Source organism: Chiloscyllium punctatum, chromosome 24, assembly GCF_047496795.1.
Source record: "Chiloscyllium punctatum isolate Juve2018m chromosome 24, sChiPun1.3, whole genome shotgun sequence".
NCBI lineage: Eukaryota > Metazoa > Chordata > Chondrichthyes > Orectolobiformes > Hemiscylliidae > Chiloscyllium > Chiloscyllium punctatum.
This window is the reverse complement of record NC_092762.1, coordinates 42,475,799-42,495,610: the sequence shown is the minus strand read 5'-3', so window position 1 is coordinate 42,495,610 and position 19,812 is coordinate 42,475,799. Positions and strand designations below refer to the sequence as shown.

The 19,812-nt window shown below is 44.6% G+C and overlaps 1 protein-coding gene across 4 annotated transcripts in view; it reads left to right on the top strand.

The window, feature by feature from the left end:
- Positions 1-18,906, top strand: part of wdr55 (WD repeat domain 55) — a 29,192-nt gene extending 10,286 nt beyond the window's left edge. For all 4 annotated transcript variants that reach the window (XM_072593729.1, XM_072593731.1, XM_072593730.1 and 1 more), the window contains exons 3-9: positions 1,181-1,329; positions 5,290-5,390; positions 6,396-6,483; positions 6,970-7,149; positions 13,140-13,239; positions 14,749-14,918; positions 15,840-18,906. In XM_072593729.1, the coding sequence (XP_072449830.1) occupies positions 1,181-1,329; positions 5,290-5,390; positions 6,396-6,483; positions 6,970-7,149; positions 13,140-13,239; positions 14,749-14,918; positions 15,840-16,140 (1,089 nt within the window). In that variant the 3' untranslated portion in view covers positions 16,141-18,906. The remainder of the gene's footprint in view (positions 1-1,180; positions 1,330-5,289; positions 5,391-6,395; positions 6,484-6,969; positions 7,150-13,139; positions 13,240-14,748; positions 14,919-15,839) is intronic.
- Positions 18,907-19,812: the final 906 nt, after the last annotated feature.

The following is a 19,812-nucleotide window of genomic DNA, read 5'->3' as shown; positions in this document are numbered from 1 at the left end:
TCCTATGGAATCTGCCTCCATCACACTCTCAGGCAGTGCATTCTAAGTTTCTCCTCATCTCAGTCCTAGTTCTCTTGCTGGCAATATTCTATCCTTTCCACTTTGTCTCCTTCGTCCATCTGTCCAATCTAATCTTCAATATGAATTTAATTTCTTTCTCCGTCACTAATCTTGGCATGAATTCTGCAACCTCAGATATTTCCCTGCTGTGTGTTAAAGCCCTTCTGATTACTTTCCCATGTTGGCCCCTTGTTCTTCATCCATCAGCTCCTGGATGTTTCCTATGCTGTCCTAAATGAGATCTCGGATTATTGATTCTTCTAAAAGTGTTGCATTCCTTCCATACCTCTTGGAGCGTCACCCTGGATTATATGTTCAAATTACTGGAAAGGGGCTTGAATCCATGGATTTTTGCATGGGAGAGATTAAATCTCTTGCTGAAATGTGTGGGTGTTGCTTTAGTTTGTCGAGCTCAGTGATGTCAATTGTGGCAATTGTTCCATTTTTATTATTCAAATAACTCTGAGCTCAGATCCAGGATAGTTGAAGACGCAGAGTAAAAATCAAACTGCTGTATCTGAAGACCCTTCACACTGACCATTAAACAAGTCCAAACCAGATACAAGTATGATTTGATTTAGAATAAATCGCAAGTGATTTGGAGAGGAGAGTTTGGGTATTTTTATGCAGGTAAAAACAATGACTGCAGATGCTGGAAACCAGATTCTGGATTAGTGGTGCTGGAAGAGCACAGCAGTTCAGGCAGTATCCAAATAGCTTCGAAATCGACGTTTCGGGCAAAAGCCCTTCATCAGGAATAAAGGCAGTGAGCCTATTTTTATGCAATCTTCCCACCACCCCCCTCCCAATCAGCACAACCACCAACACACCACCACCATTATTAGAGGCTTGGTAGGAAGTAGCTGAAGAGCAAGGACCGTTACAAATTAGTGACAGAGGAGAGTTCCTCTTCCTCGCCTGGATTGGCTAAACTCCGTGTAATGAAATGGCTCTGTACTGATTGTCCTTCCTGATGTCTCAGATTATCTACAGCCTTTACAGGAAACAATTAACTCACTGCGTGTTAACGACTCTCGGTTTTAAGTTTGGGATTGTATGAAGCCTTAGTGATCTGCTGCAGTTCACTGTACTCTTGGATCTAACCATTTGCTTCTGATAGGATCTTTCTGAAGACGAGGAGAAGGTGAAAGAGCCCAGGGTAAGAGAGACCCCAGAAGATGTCACCTTTGATGCTACTGTAAATACGATAGCTTTTCACCCAACGCGGGATGTCATTGCAGCTGGGGATGTGGATGGCGATGTCTATGTGTATGTATTTCTCTGCAGGCTTATGATACTATCATCAGAATAGTCCTGTCTTTGCCTTGGTCGCACCAAACTGAATAGGCTGTCCTAATCATGATGTCAGAGATTCAAGATACTATTCACAAATTATATAAATTCCTTGGCTGAAGGGACTGAAGGTATGGTTACTAAATTTGCTGGTGATATAAAGCTAGGTGGGAAAGTAAGTTGTGAAGAGGCTAAAAGAGCCTACACTGGATATAGAAAGCTTCAGTGAGTGGATGAAGAGCTGGTAATAGTGACATTGTGGGGAAACTGAGATGATTAGATTAGATTAGATTATTTACAGTGTGGAATCAGGCCCTTTGGCCCAACAAGTCCACGCCGACCCTCCGAAAAGCAATCCACCCAGACCCATTCCCCTACATTTACCCCTTCACTTAACACTACAGGCAATTTAGCATGGCCAATTCACCTAACCTGCACATTTTTTTCTTTAGCTGTGGGAGGAAACCGGAGTACCCAGAGGAAACCCATGCAGACACGGGGAGAATGTGCAAACTCCACATAGACAGTTGCCTGAGGCGGGAATTGAACCCGGGTCTCTGGCACTGTGAGGCAGCAGTGCTAACACCACTGTGCCACCATGCTGCCCAAATGTGAAAATGTCTTTATTGGCAGAAAGAATGAAAAAGTAGCAAATTGTTGAAATGGTGAAAAATCTGCAGCTCTGGCGTGGAAAGGATCTGGGTATCATTCAAATGGTTAGTATGCAGATACAGCATATAATTAGGAAAATTGTTATTTATCTCAAGTTGGATACAAAAGTAGGGAGGTTATATTTTTAGTTATATAGGACACTGGTGAATACACATCTATAGACAATGTATTGGTATTGGTTATTATTTAGGCAAGAGTGTGAATATGGTGAAAGCAAGTCAGAGAAGGTTTACAAGAGTAATACTTGGATTGGTGCTTTCTGTTATGTAGAACAATTGGACGAGGAGAAAGTGAGGACTGCAGATGTGGTGAGGGTGTAGTGCTGGAAAAGCATAGCAGGTCAGGCAGTATCCGAGGAGCAGGAAAATCAACGTTTTGGGCATAAGCCCTTCATCAGGGATCCAGTTGGGAACAGTTGGACCGTCCAGGCTTATATCCACTGGAGTTTGGAAGAGTAAAAGACTACTTGGTTGATATGTATAAGATCCTGAGGGTGGTGGTCTTGGATCTTCAAGGTGGATGTGGAGAGAATGGTTCCTTTTGTGGAAAAATCTAGAACTCGGATCACTGTTTAAGAATAAGGGACCACCCATTAAAGACAAGAGGTGAGAAACTTTCTGAGGGTTGAGGGTCTTTGGAACTCTGTTCCTGAAAATGTGATGGAAGCAGAATCTTTGAATATTTTTAAAGCAGAATTGGCAAGGTTCTTGATAAGCAAGTTGTGGAAGGTATCAGGGATATGTGGGCGTATGGAGTAATCAGATCAGCCATGATCTTATTAAATGGATAGTTCCACAGGCCAAATGGCCTACTCCTGGCTCCTAATTTTTATGTTCTCATGTACTAATTGTAGCCAGAAGATAGAAAGTTCAGTATCGTTGCTATAGGAAGGGTTCAGAGGGTTTGAGCTATCGGGAGAGGCTGAATTGGCTGAGTGTCTTTTCCCTGGAGCATCAGAGGCTGAGGGGGTGGGGGGTGACCTTATAGAAGTTTATAAAATCATGAGTGGCTTGGTTAGGGTGAATAGTCAAGGTCTTTCCCCCAGGCTAGGAGAGTCCAGAACTAGAGGGCATAGGTTTAAGATGAGAGGGGAAAGATTTAAAAGGGACCCAAGGAACAACCTTTTCATGCAGACAGTGATGTGTGTATGGAATGAGCTACCAGAGGAAGTGGTGGAGGCTGGTACAATTGCAACATTTAAAAGGCATCTGGATGGGTATATGAATAGGAAGGGTTTAGACCAAGTGCTGGCAATTGGGATTAGATTAATTTAGGATGTATGGTTGGCATGGATGAGTTGGACTGAAGGGTCTGTTTCTGTGCTGTACAACTCTGTGACTATGATTCACTGACTATGACTCTAACTGGTCTCCGAGGAACTGAATCGACCTATGCTGATGTTGCTCAACACTGTAGTTGCAACGTCTCCCTGGGTCAGTAAGAGCCCAATTGTTGTACACTCCTGGGTCAGTAATGAGGCTGGCCACTAACTCAGGCTATCGTATTTTTTAGATTCATTATTTGACATTGATGCTAATTAAGTTGATATTTGTTGTCTGGTCCCAGTTTCCCTGAGAAGGTGCTGTTGTCCATCTTCTTCCACCGTTTTTCTCGAACAGTTTAAGGCTCCAAGTGTACGGAGCAATTCAGAAAACAGATAAGAGCCGATCACACGGAAGTGCTACTCAACATTTGTGTACAGAGGCAAGACAGAATAAAGAGAGTAGGTTCCTTTCCCTAAAGGATATTAACAAAGTATTGATTTTAGGATTAATCAGCAGCTTTGAGGACATCAGTTCTATACCCAGTTTTATATTTGGAATTGAATTTATTGTAATGTGTACCGAGGCACAGTGAAAAGTTTTGTCTTGTGAGCAATACAGGCCAATCACAGAGTTAAGTAGCAGAGATAGTAAATAATAGGGAAACAGCGGCAAAACCAAAAACACAGGTACAGGCGAATGTTAAGAGTTTGAGAGTCCATTCAGTATTCTAACAACAGTAGGGTAGAAACTGTTTCAAAACCGGCTGGTGTGTGTGTTCAGGCTTCTGTACCTTCACCCCGATGGTAGAGGTTGTAGAAAAACATTGCCAGGATGGGATGGATCTTTGAGAATGCAGGCGGCCTTTCCCTGACAGCGGGCCTGGTAGATGGATTCTATAGGTGGGAGGTTGGCCTTTGTGTTCACCACTCTCTGTAAACGTCTCCGATCTTGAATGGTACAGTTGCCATACCAGGTAGTGATACATCCAGACAGCATGCTCTCAATGGCACACCTATAAAAGTTGGCAAGGGAAAAAGTGAGGACTACAGATGCTGGAGATCAGAGTCGAGAGTGTGGTGCTGGAAAAGCACAGCAGGTCAGGCAGCATCCGAGGAGCAGGAGAATCGGTGTTTCAGACATAAGCCCTTTGTCATGCTTTTCCTGATGAAGGTTTATGCCTGAAACATCGATTCACCTGCACCTCGGATGCTGCCTGACCTGCTGTGCTTTTCCAGCACCATACACTCGACCCCAGTTTTATATTTCCATATTTTTAAAACTGCGAAATTGGGAACACTGAGGAAGGGAGTGGTGAAGGTGGGGTGTGTTGCGGAGAGTGCTGGAGGGGCTAGCATTGAGCCACTAGGAGAAAGGCAAGCTGAATGGAACCTGACAGGTCCTCGCCCTTCCTAGACCGTCATACCCGTCTTTCCCCAGTTGGTTTTTGCCTCCTCTCCTGACTAATTTCAGGCATTTAGTGCATCCTTAATGCTTCAGATCACTGATCCTGTTTTGTAGCTGGTTCAGGCTTTTACATTCTTGCCTGTACGTGTGCGTTGTAATGTTTATGTAATTGAAAAATTGCTGCAAACTACAATCGGTACACTTCCGAATCTTAGTCTCAAGTGATTTTGAAAAGTTATTGAATAAATGCTATTATTTAATTAAAAGTTGCTCTCTCTTAGAATCTATGGACTTCTTTTGACAGAATGCAGATTGAAATGGATTTATTTCAGATAGACACTGTAATCTTGCAACACTTAGTTAAAATTATTGAGGTTGATTAGCACGTTATTTACTCATTTATTGACATGTTGCTTTTTTGACTTAATGAGAGAAGAGGCGGGTATCAGTTTGTCTGGTTAAGGCTAAGGTTTAAGCAGAGCTTAAATCAGTGGTAGCTTGGGTAGCAGTGAGCAAATTGTCAGTGGGAGGAAGAGGATATAAATCTCAAAGAAATGAGAAGAGAAATAAACTTTGCGCTAATTTTAATTTGCAGCATCTCCTATTCATGTGAGGAATCTGGAAATGAGGAACTGTGGTCATCAGGACATCACATGAAATCTTGTCGCCAGCTGGAATTTACCCAGAATGGGCAAGGTGAGGTCTCTATCTTCGACTTCCCATCAGCAAAACAGGGCAGTTAGGCTGACTGAAAGTTCCACTCACATCAGCGAAGCCACCAGCAGCACTGTAATACCCTTACCCTGCGGTAACACTGTCTGATACTCTCACTCTTCATAACATTGTCTGATAATTGTGCCCATCAGTAACGTCATCCAATCATCGTGCCTGTCAGTGACACCATCCAATAATTGCGCCCTTCAGTAATGCCATCGGATAATCTCACGCTTCAGTAACACCATCCAATACTCACGCCCTTCAGTAATACCATCTGATAAACTCACGCGCTTCAGTAACGCCATCCGATACTCGCGCCCTTCAGTAACACCATTTGATACTCACGCCCTTCAGTAACACCATTTGATACTCGCGCCCTTCAGTAACACCATTTGTTACTCGAGCCCTTCAGTAACGCCATTTGATACTCGCGCCCTTCAGTAACACCATTTGATACTCGCGCCCTTCAGTAACACCATTTGTTACTCGAGCCCTTCAGTAACGCCATTTGATACTCGCGCCCTTCAGTAACACCATCCGATACTCGCGCCCTTCAGTAACGACATCCGATACTCGCGCCCTTCAGTAACGACATCCGATACTCGCGCCCTTCAGTAACGACATCCGATACTCACACCCTTCAGTAACACCATCCGATACTCACGCCCTTCAGTAACACCGTTTGATACTCACGCCCTTCAGTAACGACATCCGATACTCACGTGCTTCAATAATGCTGTCAGACTCTCTGCCCTGGAGTGACACTGATGTTGAAATGTGAATATCTGTATGAATTTACTGGAATTTATCTTATCTTTTAATAGTATTATGAATATTTATTTATTTATTTTACATTTTTGATTTCAATGTTATTAATTCTTCTATTAAAATTAAGAACATTGGAATCCCTTAATATGTCAGTTGGTACAGCTGGAGCATCTTATGTTACAACCTTGTCAGAATTCACCGTTTCTCCTCTTCCAGAGCTTTTCACAGTTTCCAAGGATAAATCGATTCACATTCTCAATGTCGAGAGAGGCAAATTGGTTACAAGGATTCCAAAAGCTCACAGGTAAGTGATGTGGGTGATGAACAGCCTGGAGAAGGCAAACTGGAGTGGGGTGGTATTATTTAGGGGCATTGGGCCTTCTGTGAGCAGTGGGTGAAGAATGAGTATCAGAGGGAGGGTTGTTGAATGTGCGATTGAGAATAAGGTCAGGAAGCCTATCTCCATCTCAGGATGCTTTTCCACAGATCCCATCCCTGAGTTTCATTTCACTCTCTCACAGGTGGCTGTTTCTCAGTCTGTTTGGTCTATCTCTTTGTCAATGCCAAAGTTTTTGTTGTTAATCATCAATTTATTATCACCTTGTTTCAGGAACTGGCCAAATTAATTCCCAGCCTTTTTTTTCCTGTTAGTTAAGCTGTAACCTCTACTGACTCCTCTTGTTTGACCTGTGTCCTCTGCTCACTCCCTGTGACTGACCTATGACCTTTGACTCCTCCCCCTCCTGTGGCTGACATTTTGTCTCTGCCTCTGTTGGTGTTTTCCCTGTAGTGCCGCCATTAATAGCTTGAAGCTGATCGATGAAAATCTCTTTGCCACGGGTGACGACAATGGTTTATTGAAAGTGTGGGACTTACGAAAGGGAACCTCACTTATGGAGATGAAAAACCATGACGACTACATCAGTGACATCACGATTGACCAGAACAAGAAGATTCTGCTCACGACCAGGTACGGGAATTACTCAGGCTGGAGAACATGAGGCTATCTGGGCAGTGCACTGCATTATGGTTCAGTGCCAGTCCCCCTCTGTCAGCACCTCCCATTCTGTAGACCCAAGCACATAATCATGCCTGATCCTCAGTGCAATTCCCTCGTTATTGTGCTATCAGACTTGCAACTGAAATGTTAAATAGGATCTTATGGATGTAAAAGATCCCATTTGGAAGAGGAGCTTGAAGTTTTCCGGGAATAACTCAGTTGAGTCCTATGTTCTTCATTTCAGAATAACAATATCTGTAGTAATTTGCTTTTATTGGGTGTACAAAGCCTTTCCCATTGAAGATGGGAAAGCTAAGATGACATTTGATTGAGGGGTTCATAATTATGAGACGTTGGAACAGAGGCAGTGTTCACTGTGTTGGTGACGTTGGACAGCGGAAGACACCAGTTAAAAGTGACTAACAAAAGATACAATGCTGACATGGCAGTGGGGATGAACACTCTTTTCACCTCAAGTGGGATCTGGAATGCATTGTCAGATTCATCCAACCCCTTTAAAAACGAATTGGGCAATAATGAGAAGAAAAAAGATGAGTGATTCAGCCGCAATGTGGGGCAATTGCAGAGAGTTAGCACAGACATTGTGAATCAAATACTGTATCCAGTAGCAGGGAATTGTGGGCCCTCATGCAGGCCTCATATAACCTGTCTCCACCCCCTCTCTCCCCCCCCCCCCCCCACCCCCCCCACCCCTCCTTACTTACACACACACACACACACACACACACACACACACACACACACACACACACCAAAATCAGATGAAAGAATTAAATGTACTGGTCAAAAGGCTGGTGGGAAAAGGTGGGTTCAGATTTGTTGGGCACCACCATTGGGAAAATGAGGGATTTAATTTGCGAATAGATTGAGAAAGTCAGATGGATAAACATAGCCTTGATGAGGTTTTCGAGATAGTCGGTATAAACAGCACATCCTGGAGCCAGCCTGACAGCGACCTGGACTGGAGGTGGGTGTTGTGCAATGACAGAGGATTCATTTAACAACCTCACAATGAAGGCAGTCTGAGGTAGCAGTGATTGTCATAAGGTAGAATTTTACAACCGTTTTCAGGGAGATGAGTGGGTATGAAATTAATATTTTATAGTTAAATAAGGGCTGTCATTTGGGCATGAAATCAGCTGAGAGATACAGTGACAAATACTTAAGAGGGTACTTCAGATACATTTGAATGAGAGAGAAAAGTTCCAAGTGAATAAGTATGCTCAAGTCATCATTACGGAGGCATGGTTGCCGAATGACAGAGATTGGGAACTGAATATTGAAGGTGGCTCAATGGTTAGCACTGCTGCCTCACAGCACAGGGACCCAGATTCAATTCCTACCTCAGGCAACTGTCTGTGTGGAGTTTGCATATTCTCCCAGTGTCTGTGTGGGTTTCCTCCAGGTACTGCAGATTCCTCCCACCGTCCAAAGATGTGCAGGTTAGGTGAATTGGCCATGCTAAATTACCCATAGTGTTAGGTGTAGGGGAATGGGTCTGGGTGGGTTGCTGTTTAGAGGGTCGGTGTGGACCTGTTGGGCCGAAGGGTCTGTTTCCACACTGTAGGGAATCTAATCTAATCTAATCTAATTTGATCCATGACATTGAAGCAGGACAAAAAGGTAGGAAAGATGGAGGGGAGGACATATTACCTGAGGTTAACTAAAAAGAATGTTAACATAGAACAGTACAGGCCCTTTGGCCCATGATGCTGTGCCAAACATTTATCTTAATATTAGATCAACCTAACCCTTCAATTTACTGTCGTCCAGCAGTCCCTCAAAAAAAAGTCTATATTAAAGATAAAGCAGCATACAATTGCTGAAGGATAGAAGGCAGGGTTGGAAGATTGGACAATGTATAAAATAGCAGAGTATGACTGCAAGATTCAATAAAGTATCACACAGATCCAGTACTCCCCTTTGAGAAGGAATTCATCCACATCCCAGTCCTAAATGGATGACTGCTTATGATGAGATTGTGTCCTTGGGTCCTAGGCTGTCGACAAGAAGGAACAATCTCTGTGAATCTGCAGCACTGGGGAAGAATGGAGCTGTTCCAATGGGACTGGCTCCAGCTGAATCCTGCTGGAGCTGAGCGAGAGTCCTCATGAATTGCACAACCAAGCTCAACAGATAGAACTTCAAACTAAATCCTGGGGGTTTGGTTTCAGCTGCATGGAAAATTCTGGAAAAAGTTAAAGTGGGGGGAAGGCTCAGCCTACATTAAAGTTTCCACAACAGGTAATAGGACAGAAAGTATGGAAAGAATCAGGAATCTAACTTCAGGCAGAACAGATAAGGGGACAGCTATGAGAAGAGGGACAGTCGATGTGGGAATGAGGATGTTGCATGGAATATATGAAACCAGGTAAATGAACTTGTAGCACAGACTGAAATGGGCATGTACAATGATATGGGTATCACAGAGATGTGGTTGTAAGGGGATCAGCTGGGAGCTATTCAAGGACACGTGACCTACGAAAGACAGGCAGATGGAAAGGAAAAGAAAAAAAGACGCTGATAGAACTTGTGTACAAGTCTCCTAGCAGTGGTCAGGATGTGGGGAGTAAAATAAATCCGGAGAGGGAAAAGGCATGGAAGAAAGGCTGTATTACAATGATCATGGGGGAATAGAGGATTGGCTGACTGCCAAAAAGTGGAGAATCCGAATAAAGTGCTCTTTAGGATGGCAGCCAGTAACACGAGGTTCCACAGGGGTCAGTGTCGGCACCACAGCTATTCACATTATGCATTAACAATCTGAACAAAGGAACCGAGAACAGTGTTGCAGATAACACAAAGGTAGGTGGAGGGACAGGTAGGTCTAAGGGTGCAGGTACAAAATTCTTTGAAGTGTGTGTCACATATAGACAGGATGGTTAAAAAGGGGTTTGGCGCACTCCATTGGTCAGTCCTTTGAGTCTAGGAGTTGGGAAGTCGTGTTGAGGTTGGAAAGGACATTGGTGAGGCCTCTTGTGGAATATTGTGTCCAGTTCTGGTCGCCCAGTTATAGGGAGGATATTCCTAAACTGGAGAGGGTTCCGAAGAGATTTACCAGGATATTGCAGGTTGGAGTTAGAAAGAAAATCTGGATAGGCTAAGAGTGTTTTCACTGGAGCATAGGAAGTTGAGAGGTGACCTTATAAAATAATGAAGCGTATAGACAGAGTTAATGGTAGGTGTCTTTTTCTTCGGAGGGATTTCAAGACTAGGAGACATTTTTAAGGTGAGAGGAGGGAGATTTAAGGGGCAATTTATTTTACACAAAGGGTGGTGCGTATGTGTGGAATGAACATCCTGAGGAACTGGTGAATGTGGGTACAATTACAATGTTTGAAAGATATTTGGAGAAGTACATGGATAAGAAAGGTTTGGAGGGCCTGTAGCAGACAATTGAGACTAGTTTAGTTTGGGATTATGTTCGGCATGCACTTCTAAGTACACTGCAGTCTCATTCTTAAGAAGTGACTCCATGCTGTATCACTCTGATTCTAACTCGTTATCCACAATAAACATCAAACTGACAGCTCTGTACTCTTCCGTTTCTGGTGCCCATTATAGATAGAGTCACGGAGACCTACAGCAGTGAGACAGGCTCTTTGGCCCAAAACTGGTCCATGTCGACCAAAGTGTCCATCCACGCTAATCCCATTTCCCTGCACTTGGCCCATATCCTTCTAATCCTTTCCTACCCATGAATTTGTCCAACTGCCTTTTAAATGTTGTTAATGTACCTGTTTCAACCACTTCCACTGGCAGCTCATTCCATATGTGTACCACCCTCTGTGTAAAAAAAGTTGCCCCTCAGGTTCCGTTTTATTCTTTCCCCTCTAAACCTAAACTGATGCCCTCCAGTCCTCGAATCCCCAAGCCTGGGAAAAAGACTGAGTACGTTCACCCTAACCATTACCTTTTATGATCTTATACACTTCTAAAAGACTCCCCCCTCAGTCTCCTACACGCTAAAGAAAGAAGTCCTAGCTTGTCCAACCTCTCCCTATAACTCAGACCATTCAGTCCAGGCAACATCCTTGTAAATGTCTACTACACTCTTTCCAGTTTAATAACATCCTTCCTATAGCAAGGTGACCAAAACTGAACACAATACTCCCAATGTGGCCTCACCAGCATCCTTTATAACTGCAACATAACTTCCCAACTCAGTGCCCTGATCAATGAAGGCCAATGTTCCAAATATCTTCCTCACTGCCCTGTCTACCTGTGATTCCACTTTCAGAGAACTGTGAACCTGAACTCCAAGGTCCCTCTGTTCCACTACACTCCTTAAGGACCCACCATTCAGCATGAAACCCCTACGTTGTCTTGACTTTTCAAGATGCAAGACCTCATCTATATTAAACTCCATTTGCCATTTCTTGGCCCACTTCCCCAGCTGATCAAGGTCCTGCTGCAATTTCTGATAACCTTCCTCACTGTCCACGATACCACCTATTTTAGTGTCATCTGCAAACTTACTAAGGAAACCTTGTACATTCTCATCCAAATCATTGATATAGATAACAAATAGTAATGGGCCCAGCACTGACCCCTGAGGCACTCCACTAGTCACTCAACTGTTTGAGCTTTTCTGGAATTACCTTCATAAACCCCTTTGCTTTCCTTAAAACCTACCCTAACATCTCATGGCTCAATGTCATTTTTTTGTCTGATAAACCTACCTTGGGATGTTTTTTTGCCAGCAAGCAGCTGTACAACCACCAGCAGTCACTATTAACATTGCCCATTCTACCCATAATTCTCTTGTTGGTGTTATTATTTGGTTTCACACGAAACCTAGGAAAATAAATACAAGTCCTCCAGTTCCATTGTATTTGTGGGATCTTGCTTTGCATATGTGGTAGCTGCAATAGCCTGCTGAGTGAGGGCTTTGCAGTGAACAAGGGGAAGGAGGAAACAGTTTATTTAACATCAGGCTGGTCATCATTGCTCAAATCCACTTGCATTCTCGAAAGGAAGGCTCAGCCAGAGACTGTGCTGCAAGTCAACTCGGGAGCAGCTGGAGGCTGAGGGGCGACCTGATACAGGTCTACAAAATTATGTGATAGGATGGATAATCAGAGGCATTTTCCCAGGGGTGAAATGTCAACTCCACGAGGGCAAAGGGTCACAGTGAGAGGAGAGAAGTGCAGGGAGAATGTTTCTTATAAAGGCTGGTGGGTGCCTGGAATGCACTGCCAGTGGTGGTGGTGGAAGCAGTTACATCAGTAAGACGTATCTTGACAGACACATGGAGAGAGTGGAACAGAGGGATAGAAACTCCCCGCCGTGGGGGATAAGTGGTGGGTCTGTATTAGGATTAGGAATTGGTGCAGGCTTCCTGTTCCTGTGCTGTATTGTATTGTAATTCTTCTCGTAAATCACAGAATCCCTACGGTGTGGAAACAAGTCCACACCGACTCTCCCAAGAGTATCCCACCCACACCCATTCCCATACCCATACCCTATATTTACTCCTAACTAATGTACCGAGCCTACACATCCCTGAACACTATGGGGCAATTTAGCATGGCCAGTACACCTAAGCTGCACATCTTTGGACAGTGGGAGGAACCCACACAGACACGGGGACAATGTGCAAACTCCACACAGACAGTCGCCTGAGGCTGGAATCGAACCCAGGTCCCTGGTGCTGAAAGGCAGCAGTGCTAACCACTGAGCTAGTGTGCAGTGGTACGTTTAGCTCTTCTTCAAGGCCTCATTAGGCCGAGATGAGGGAGGAAGTTTCTAGATTTCTGAGCTGTTCGGGTTGACTGATTGCTCTGTCCTTCCCAACCACTATGCAAACCCGACAGGATGGCAGGCTGTGCACTGTTTGTAGTTTACATGTTCACCTCTCTCCCTCCCTCTTGTTTTCCTCCCTGACTGCTCTCCTATTCCTCTGTTTGAAACATTGTTCTGTCTGTTTGTCTTTGCAGCGGTGATGGTACGATGTGTGTTTTTAACATCAAGAGGCGCCGTTTTGACCTGCAGTCGGAATTTCAGGATGGTGACCTTACATCATTGGCTATAATGAAGGTAAATCCTTTTAAAACTGAAATGTATTCAATCTGAGGAGTTTGCGATCTCAACTAGGAAGGAAGAGAGCACCTCTCCCTCTCCAAGTAATGGCCAACAGGATCAGCACTCTCTGATTGGGCTCAGCTCCATCTTGTGCCGCTGCGGTGTCCAACCTACAGGGACTGGAGTCACCCACACCAGGGATAGGAGAACATCAGTGACCACTGGGGTTTATATCATGTTGATCATGCTCATTTTCCTGGTACCTGTCCAACAGATCAACATATTTACTCAGTAAACACGGAAAAAGTGCTGGAGAAGTTCAGGTCCGGCAGATTTGTGGAGTTAGAAACAGTTAATGTCCAATATATGCTGGTAATTCTTCGACTCAAAACATTAATTCTTGTGACATACCAGATCAGACATATTCACTCCCTCTTTCCCCCCCCCACCAAAAAGTATTTTAAGGAAATAGCCTTGACCTTAACTTTTATATTTATTTAAAGGCATTGTGTTCCACATGTGGTTTGATTAGTCCACCGCAAGGCGTTAATCAAACACACTTTATTCTACAACACAGTAAAAATATTTTTAGAAAGGCAGAACTCTATTGAAGAACTTAACAAGATAATATCTTACTGTTCCACTAAACCCTAACTGTTCCAATAGAGGGAGCATCCCATAAACATACCCTTTTGTAAAAATGAAGTTCAGTAAAACAGCTATGATTCAGTCTCTCTGTGGTCAAGAAGAAACAAACAATATAGCCCTTTTGATTTTGATAAGAAAGTCCTGCTATCTCGGACTCCACTTCAGTGGTTGGAAATCCAAGCTTTTAGCTCAGCAGCTAGCAGAAATCTTCTTCCATTTGAACGCAAAACTAAAAACTTGCCTGGGTCTGGATGAGCCCAGAGGCCACCCACACATGATCTTTAGTCTAAATTGAAAAACCCACCAAGGGAGAACTCCAAAGCTGTTTCCCAATTGCCTGTAGGAAGCAGACGTTCCACCACCACTGTGACAAACCCCCTCTGCAGCAGAGAACACATCTCTCTTAAAGGCACACTACTATGACATTCTATTTCTACTTCATCGGTGCAGCCAGACCTGCTGAGTTTCTCAAGCATTCTGTGTTTGCTTCAGATTTCCAACAGGTACAATTTTTTTTTTTGCATTTTATTTAGCATATTTGAAAAAGGTATGAAATACCTTTTGGCAGTTTGGAATTTCATCTCCTAACCTTTGAGTTGCTGGTCAAGCAGCTGTATGAGGAAGCAGAGCCAGAGACACCCTGTCACTGTGTGTGCGGGTGTGGTAGAGAGGCTCTGGGCTAACTGCATGGTCCAGGTTCACAAGCTGAACTGATATTGTAAAGTTCATCAGTGAGATCCTCATGGTCTGAGACTTCTTTGTTTGACTTTGGTGAAAAGTTCATGAGCTGTCTATTATGGTCACAGCAGCTCCCTGCCAGCACCCTGTTCATCCTCATCCTCCCTCACTGCTGTCCGTCTTTCTGTTTGTGATTAGCGAGGCAGTAAGGTGGTCTGCAGTTCGACTGCGGGAATGATCTACCTCTTCAACTGGGATGGGTTTGGAGCCACCAGCGATCGATTCCTGGTGCCAGGAGAATCCATTGACAGTATTGTTCCCGTCAGTGATACGATTCTGTGCACAGCCTCAATGGATGGAGTCATCAGGTGAGAGCACACAGCTTGGAAACTGTTCAATCACGGCACACATTGAGATCCCATCTGCCTCCCACCACCCCTTTGCTCCCAGGCCCCTTCCCTGCACTGCATCCCCACCCACCTGACACTTACCACCCCACCCCATCCCCACATGCGCGCGCACACACACACACCCCACCCCCACCCCCACAAACTGTGCAAGAGAGACCCTGGGACTGTGTATGTGCAAGAGAGGGTCTTTGTAAAACTGTGAGGGTATGTGATCCTGTGCAAGAGTGAAATGCAGACAACCTGTCACTGTGTGCGTGCACGGCTGAGAGAGAGAGAGAGAGAGAGAGAGAGCAATCACTGTATGTGAGGCACATAGGGATTTGGAGAGGGAGAGACCCTGTTACACTGTGTGTGTGTGTGTGTGTGTGTGTGTGTGTGTGTGTGTGTGTGTGTATGTGAGAGAGAGACCCCGTCACTGCGTGTGTGTGAGAGAGAGAGAGACCTCGTTACTATGTGTGTGTGGGGGGGCTGGGGGCGGGGGGGAGGTGACAGAGAGAGAGAGAGAGAGAGAGAGACCCCATCACTCTGTGTGAGGGAGGGAGAGAGAGAGATAGACCTCGTTACTGTGTGTGAGGGAGAGAGAGAGAAATTCTCATCACTGTGTGAGAGGGGGAGAGAGAGAGAGAGAGAGATCCCCATCACTGTGTGTGAGGGGGGGGAGAGAGAGAGAGAGAGAGACCCCCATCACTGTGTGTAAGGGAGAGAAAGAGAAAGAGACCTCGTTACTGTGTGTGAGGGAGAGAGAGAGAGAGATCACCATCACTGTGTGTGAGGGGGAGAGAGAGAGAGACAGATGCTGTCAATGTGTGAGTGGGGAGGGGAGAGAGATCCTGAAACTGCGTGGCAGAGATGCAGTCACTGTCTCTCCATCTTTTCCAGGGCTGTGAATATTTTTCCAAACCGAGTGATTGGGAGTGTGGGGCAGCACGTGGGAGAGCCCATTGAACAGATTGCCATATCCCACGAGGGCCGATTCCTGGCCAGCTGTGCCCATGACCAGAAGGTGAAATTTTGGGATATTTCTGACCTGCATAAGGTTGTTGTTGATGACTACAGGAGAAGGAAGAAACGTGGCAAGCTGGAATCCCTGAGCAGGAAGGCCTTTGGGTCCGGAAGTGACTTCTTTGCTGACCTTGTGGAAGGAGAAGAGGAGAAAGAGAGTGATAGTGATGTAGAGTAGGAGTGCTTTGTGGATGAATAGTTAGTGCACCCTCCTCACTGCTCAGCCTCAGGACTTGGGGAAACAAGGTGTTCCTCATCCCCTTCACCTGCACAGACTCCAACTCGTCTGAGCCACATCCTCAAAAAGCATTTCCTGTTTCAGTTGTATTTTCCCCTTAGTTGATGATGTGATACCTGTGTATGTTAGTTGGCAGATAAACTGTGTGGGGCTTCACAGATATCCCATCAGCCCCCCCTCCCCTGTTCCTTAGTTTCTGATCCTGGGCACCTGCCTTTATTTTTTTTCCTCATTATCCAGGTTGAATTTATAGCATGACCTCAGACTACATATCAGGCCATTTCAAAACTCCCCTTTCTTCTGGCAATCTCACAACAACCAGAGTGAGAGAATTTAAACCTTCAGAATTGGGGTTTATTGTCACACCTACTCAACTTCCGGGATACAGTAGTACAGTGAGAAGTGTACAAAGTGGCCTTTTCCGTCTGTGCTGCAGCTCCTCTGTCCAGTTTGGACTCCCGGTCCACCCAAGTTCCTGGTCTGCCCGGGTCTTGCTGAGCTGAGATAAAGTCCAGTTTTCCAGGTGCCAGTGTCAGCCCCTGAACCCACTCAGACTGTCTTGCGATTGATAGTGGAATGGTGGAGGGACTGGAGAGGTTGTGCAAGGACCCATCGCTCCTAGATTGAATGCAGGAGCTCATAACCAGGCTCAATGTTCACAAGATTTAATGATATTTGAAAAGCTGTTCTTGTCAGGTATTTGAGAACACAGAGCTTTTGCAAGGACACGGAGACTGAACTCTCATAGGCAGAAATGGCTGCTGGCTATAGTCTGCTTCATTTACTGCCGATTCAGAACTTTAATAATTATCAGAAGCTTCCATACTGTTGACCTACAACTTCAAGAAAGGATTGTATAGGGTGTAGGTTTGCTTGCTGAGCTGTAGGTTTGATATCCAGATGTTTCAGTACCTGGCTAGGTAACATCATCAGTGGCGACCTCCAAGTCAAGTGAAGCGAAGCTGTTGTCTCCTGCTTTCTATTTATATCTTTCTCCTGGATGGAGTTCCTGGGGTTTTGATGATGTCATTTCCTGTTCGTTTTCTGAGGGGTAGATAGATGGCATCTAGATCTGTGTGTTTGTTTATGGCGTTGTGGTTGGAGTGCCAGGCCTCTAGGAATTCTCTGGCATGTCTTTGCTTAGCCTGTCCCGGGATAGATGTGTTGTCCCAGTCGAAATGGTTTTATTTCATCCATGTGTAGGGCTACAAGGGAGAGAGGGTCATGTCTTTTTGTGGCTAGCTGGTGTTCGTGTATCCTGGTGGCTAACTTTCTTCCTGTTTGTGGCAGTCCTTGCATGGAATTTTGTAGATGACGTGGTTTTGTCCATGGGTTGTATTGGGTCTTTTAAGTTTGTTAGTTTTTGTTTGAGAGTGTTAGTGGGTTTGTGTGCTACTAGGATTCCGAGGGGTCTTAGTAGTCTGGCTGTCATTTCTGAAACTTCTTTGATGTATGGTAAGGTGGTTAGGGTTTCTGGCTGTGGTTGGTCTGCTTGTTGTGGTTTGTTCTTGAGGAATCCGCGGACTGTATTTTTTGAGTATCTATTCTTCTTGAATACGTTGTATAGGTGGTTCTCCTCTGTTTTCCGAAGTTTGTCTGTGCTGCAGTGTGAGGTAGCTCGTTGGAATAGTGTTCTGATACAACTTTGTTTGTGTGTATTGGGATGGTTGCTGGTGTAGTTAAGTATTTGGTCAGTGTGTGTCGGTTTTCTGTATATGCAGGTTTGTAGTTCTCCGTTGTCCTTACTTTCGACAGTGACGTCTAGGAATGTGAGTTTGTTGTCGGTTTCTTCCTCCTTGGTGAACTTTATGCCGGTAGGGGGTTGTTTTTTTAACCCCCTTCCCCCCAAAAAAACCCAAGTATAAATATTGATATACAGTTAAATCTTAGATTTTGGTTATCATTTATCAGACAAGAAAATAGAAATACCAAGAGGAAAAGAAAAAAGACAAAACTCAACTAACTACTCATTTAACTTACCTTATTCACTCTGGTTAGTTGTAAGAATTTTAATGATACAAGAGAAAAAAAAAATTTCAACAGATAACACAAATTGAGCAGTGATATAAATGCTCGGAATGTGTTAACATCAGATCACAACAAAACCTGTATTTATCCAAAACATCCCGAGTATAGAGCATATAAAATTCACAAAAAGTACATTCAGATCAATATAATAGAAAAAAAAATTTCTAAATAGTTAAAAAAGTATAAAACGTATTTAAATGGAGATCTTCCCCCTTATTCCCAGGGGGCATCACTTCCTTTCCAAAAAACCCATCATAACCTCTCCCAATCAGTGCTCCACCCTTGACCCAGGCATCCCACGATAGGATAAAGAAAATTCAAATATACTACTGAACTAGAACTAACAGTGAGTACCCTATCCCCCACCTTCCCCCACCCTCCCCCCACCCACACCAACACCTGGATATATTTGGTAATGTTAATACCATATATGATCATATGACTATAAAAATTACAGACTCAGCAAATAAAGATATTAGTACAAAATAACAGGGGAAAAACAACCCCGCTCCCAAGGACAAAGATAAAATAAGGTAGCCACCTCCCCCCCCCATCTACATTAACTAGACCCCCTGGTAAGGGATAAATAAATAAGCCTGTCTTCCCACCCCCCCGGAGATTATCTTACTGTATAATATTATGAAAGGAAAAAAAAAGGGGGTGGGGGTAGACCGGGGTTTGGGGGTAGACCGGGGTTTGGGGGTAGGGCAAAACAACATCAATTAACTCAGTTTGTCTAAAAGAGACCAAAAGTTCCTTGGCTTTCTCCAGTGATCTGAAGTTAAATACGGACCCCTCATGGTTAAGGCATAGTTTGGCTGGGTACCACAAGGAGTATTGAATGTTTAAATCCCTTAAAACACTTCTTTGCTTCATCAACTGCCTTCCTCTTTCGAAGCAAAGCTGGGGAAAAGTCCTGAAATAACAATCTTGGATCCTTTGAGTCATGGCTTGTGGATCTTTCCCAAGATTTCTGGAGGCTTCCAAAAGCATCTGCCTCACCTTATAGCTCTGCAGCTGGAACAGGACCGGGTGTGGGCGCTGGTTCGAGCCGGGCCCACGTATTGCGACCCGGTAGGCCCATTCTACCCTTACTTGGTCTGATCCAGCCTTCAAATTCAATAACTGCGGAAGCCACTGTTCAAGGAACGCTGTAAGCTGGCCTTCCTCTTCCCGTTCGGGAAGGCCCAGCAAACGAATATTTTTTCGACGACCTCTGTTCTCAAAGTCATCCGTGTGGTGCTGCTCGAGAGTCCGGATCCGATCCACAGCCGATTCTGCAATGGCCTCGGAGGTCGCGGCCTTTAGCTCCGCCCATCCGACTCTGCATTCAATTTCTTCGATGTCTTGGCCATGCTTTTGTAGCATGGCCGAGTGAATTCCACCGACTTCGGGACTCTATGAAAGCATTGATCTTAGTGTCGAGTTTGGAGATTATTTCCACGAGGCTCGCCACAGTAGATAAGTCCCCTGGGGCGGCTGTGGATGCCTTTGCTGCAGCTGGGGAGGGGCTTCTGCCTGCTGAGAGCTGCGGGCTCTTTTACCACTAATCATTTTTACAGGAGACTGAACTGTATAAATTTA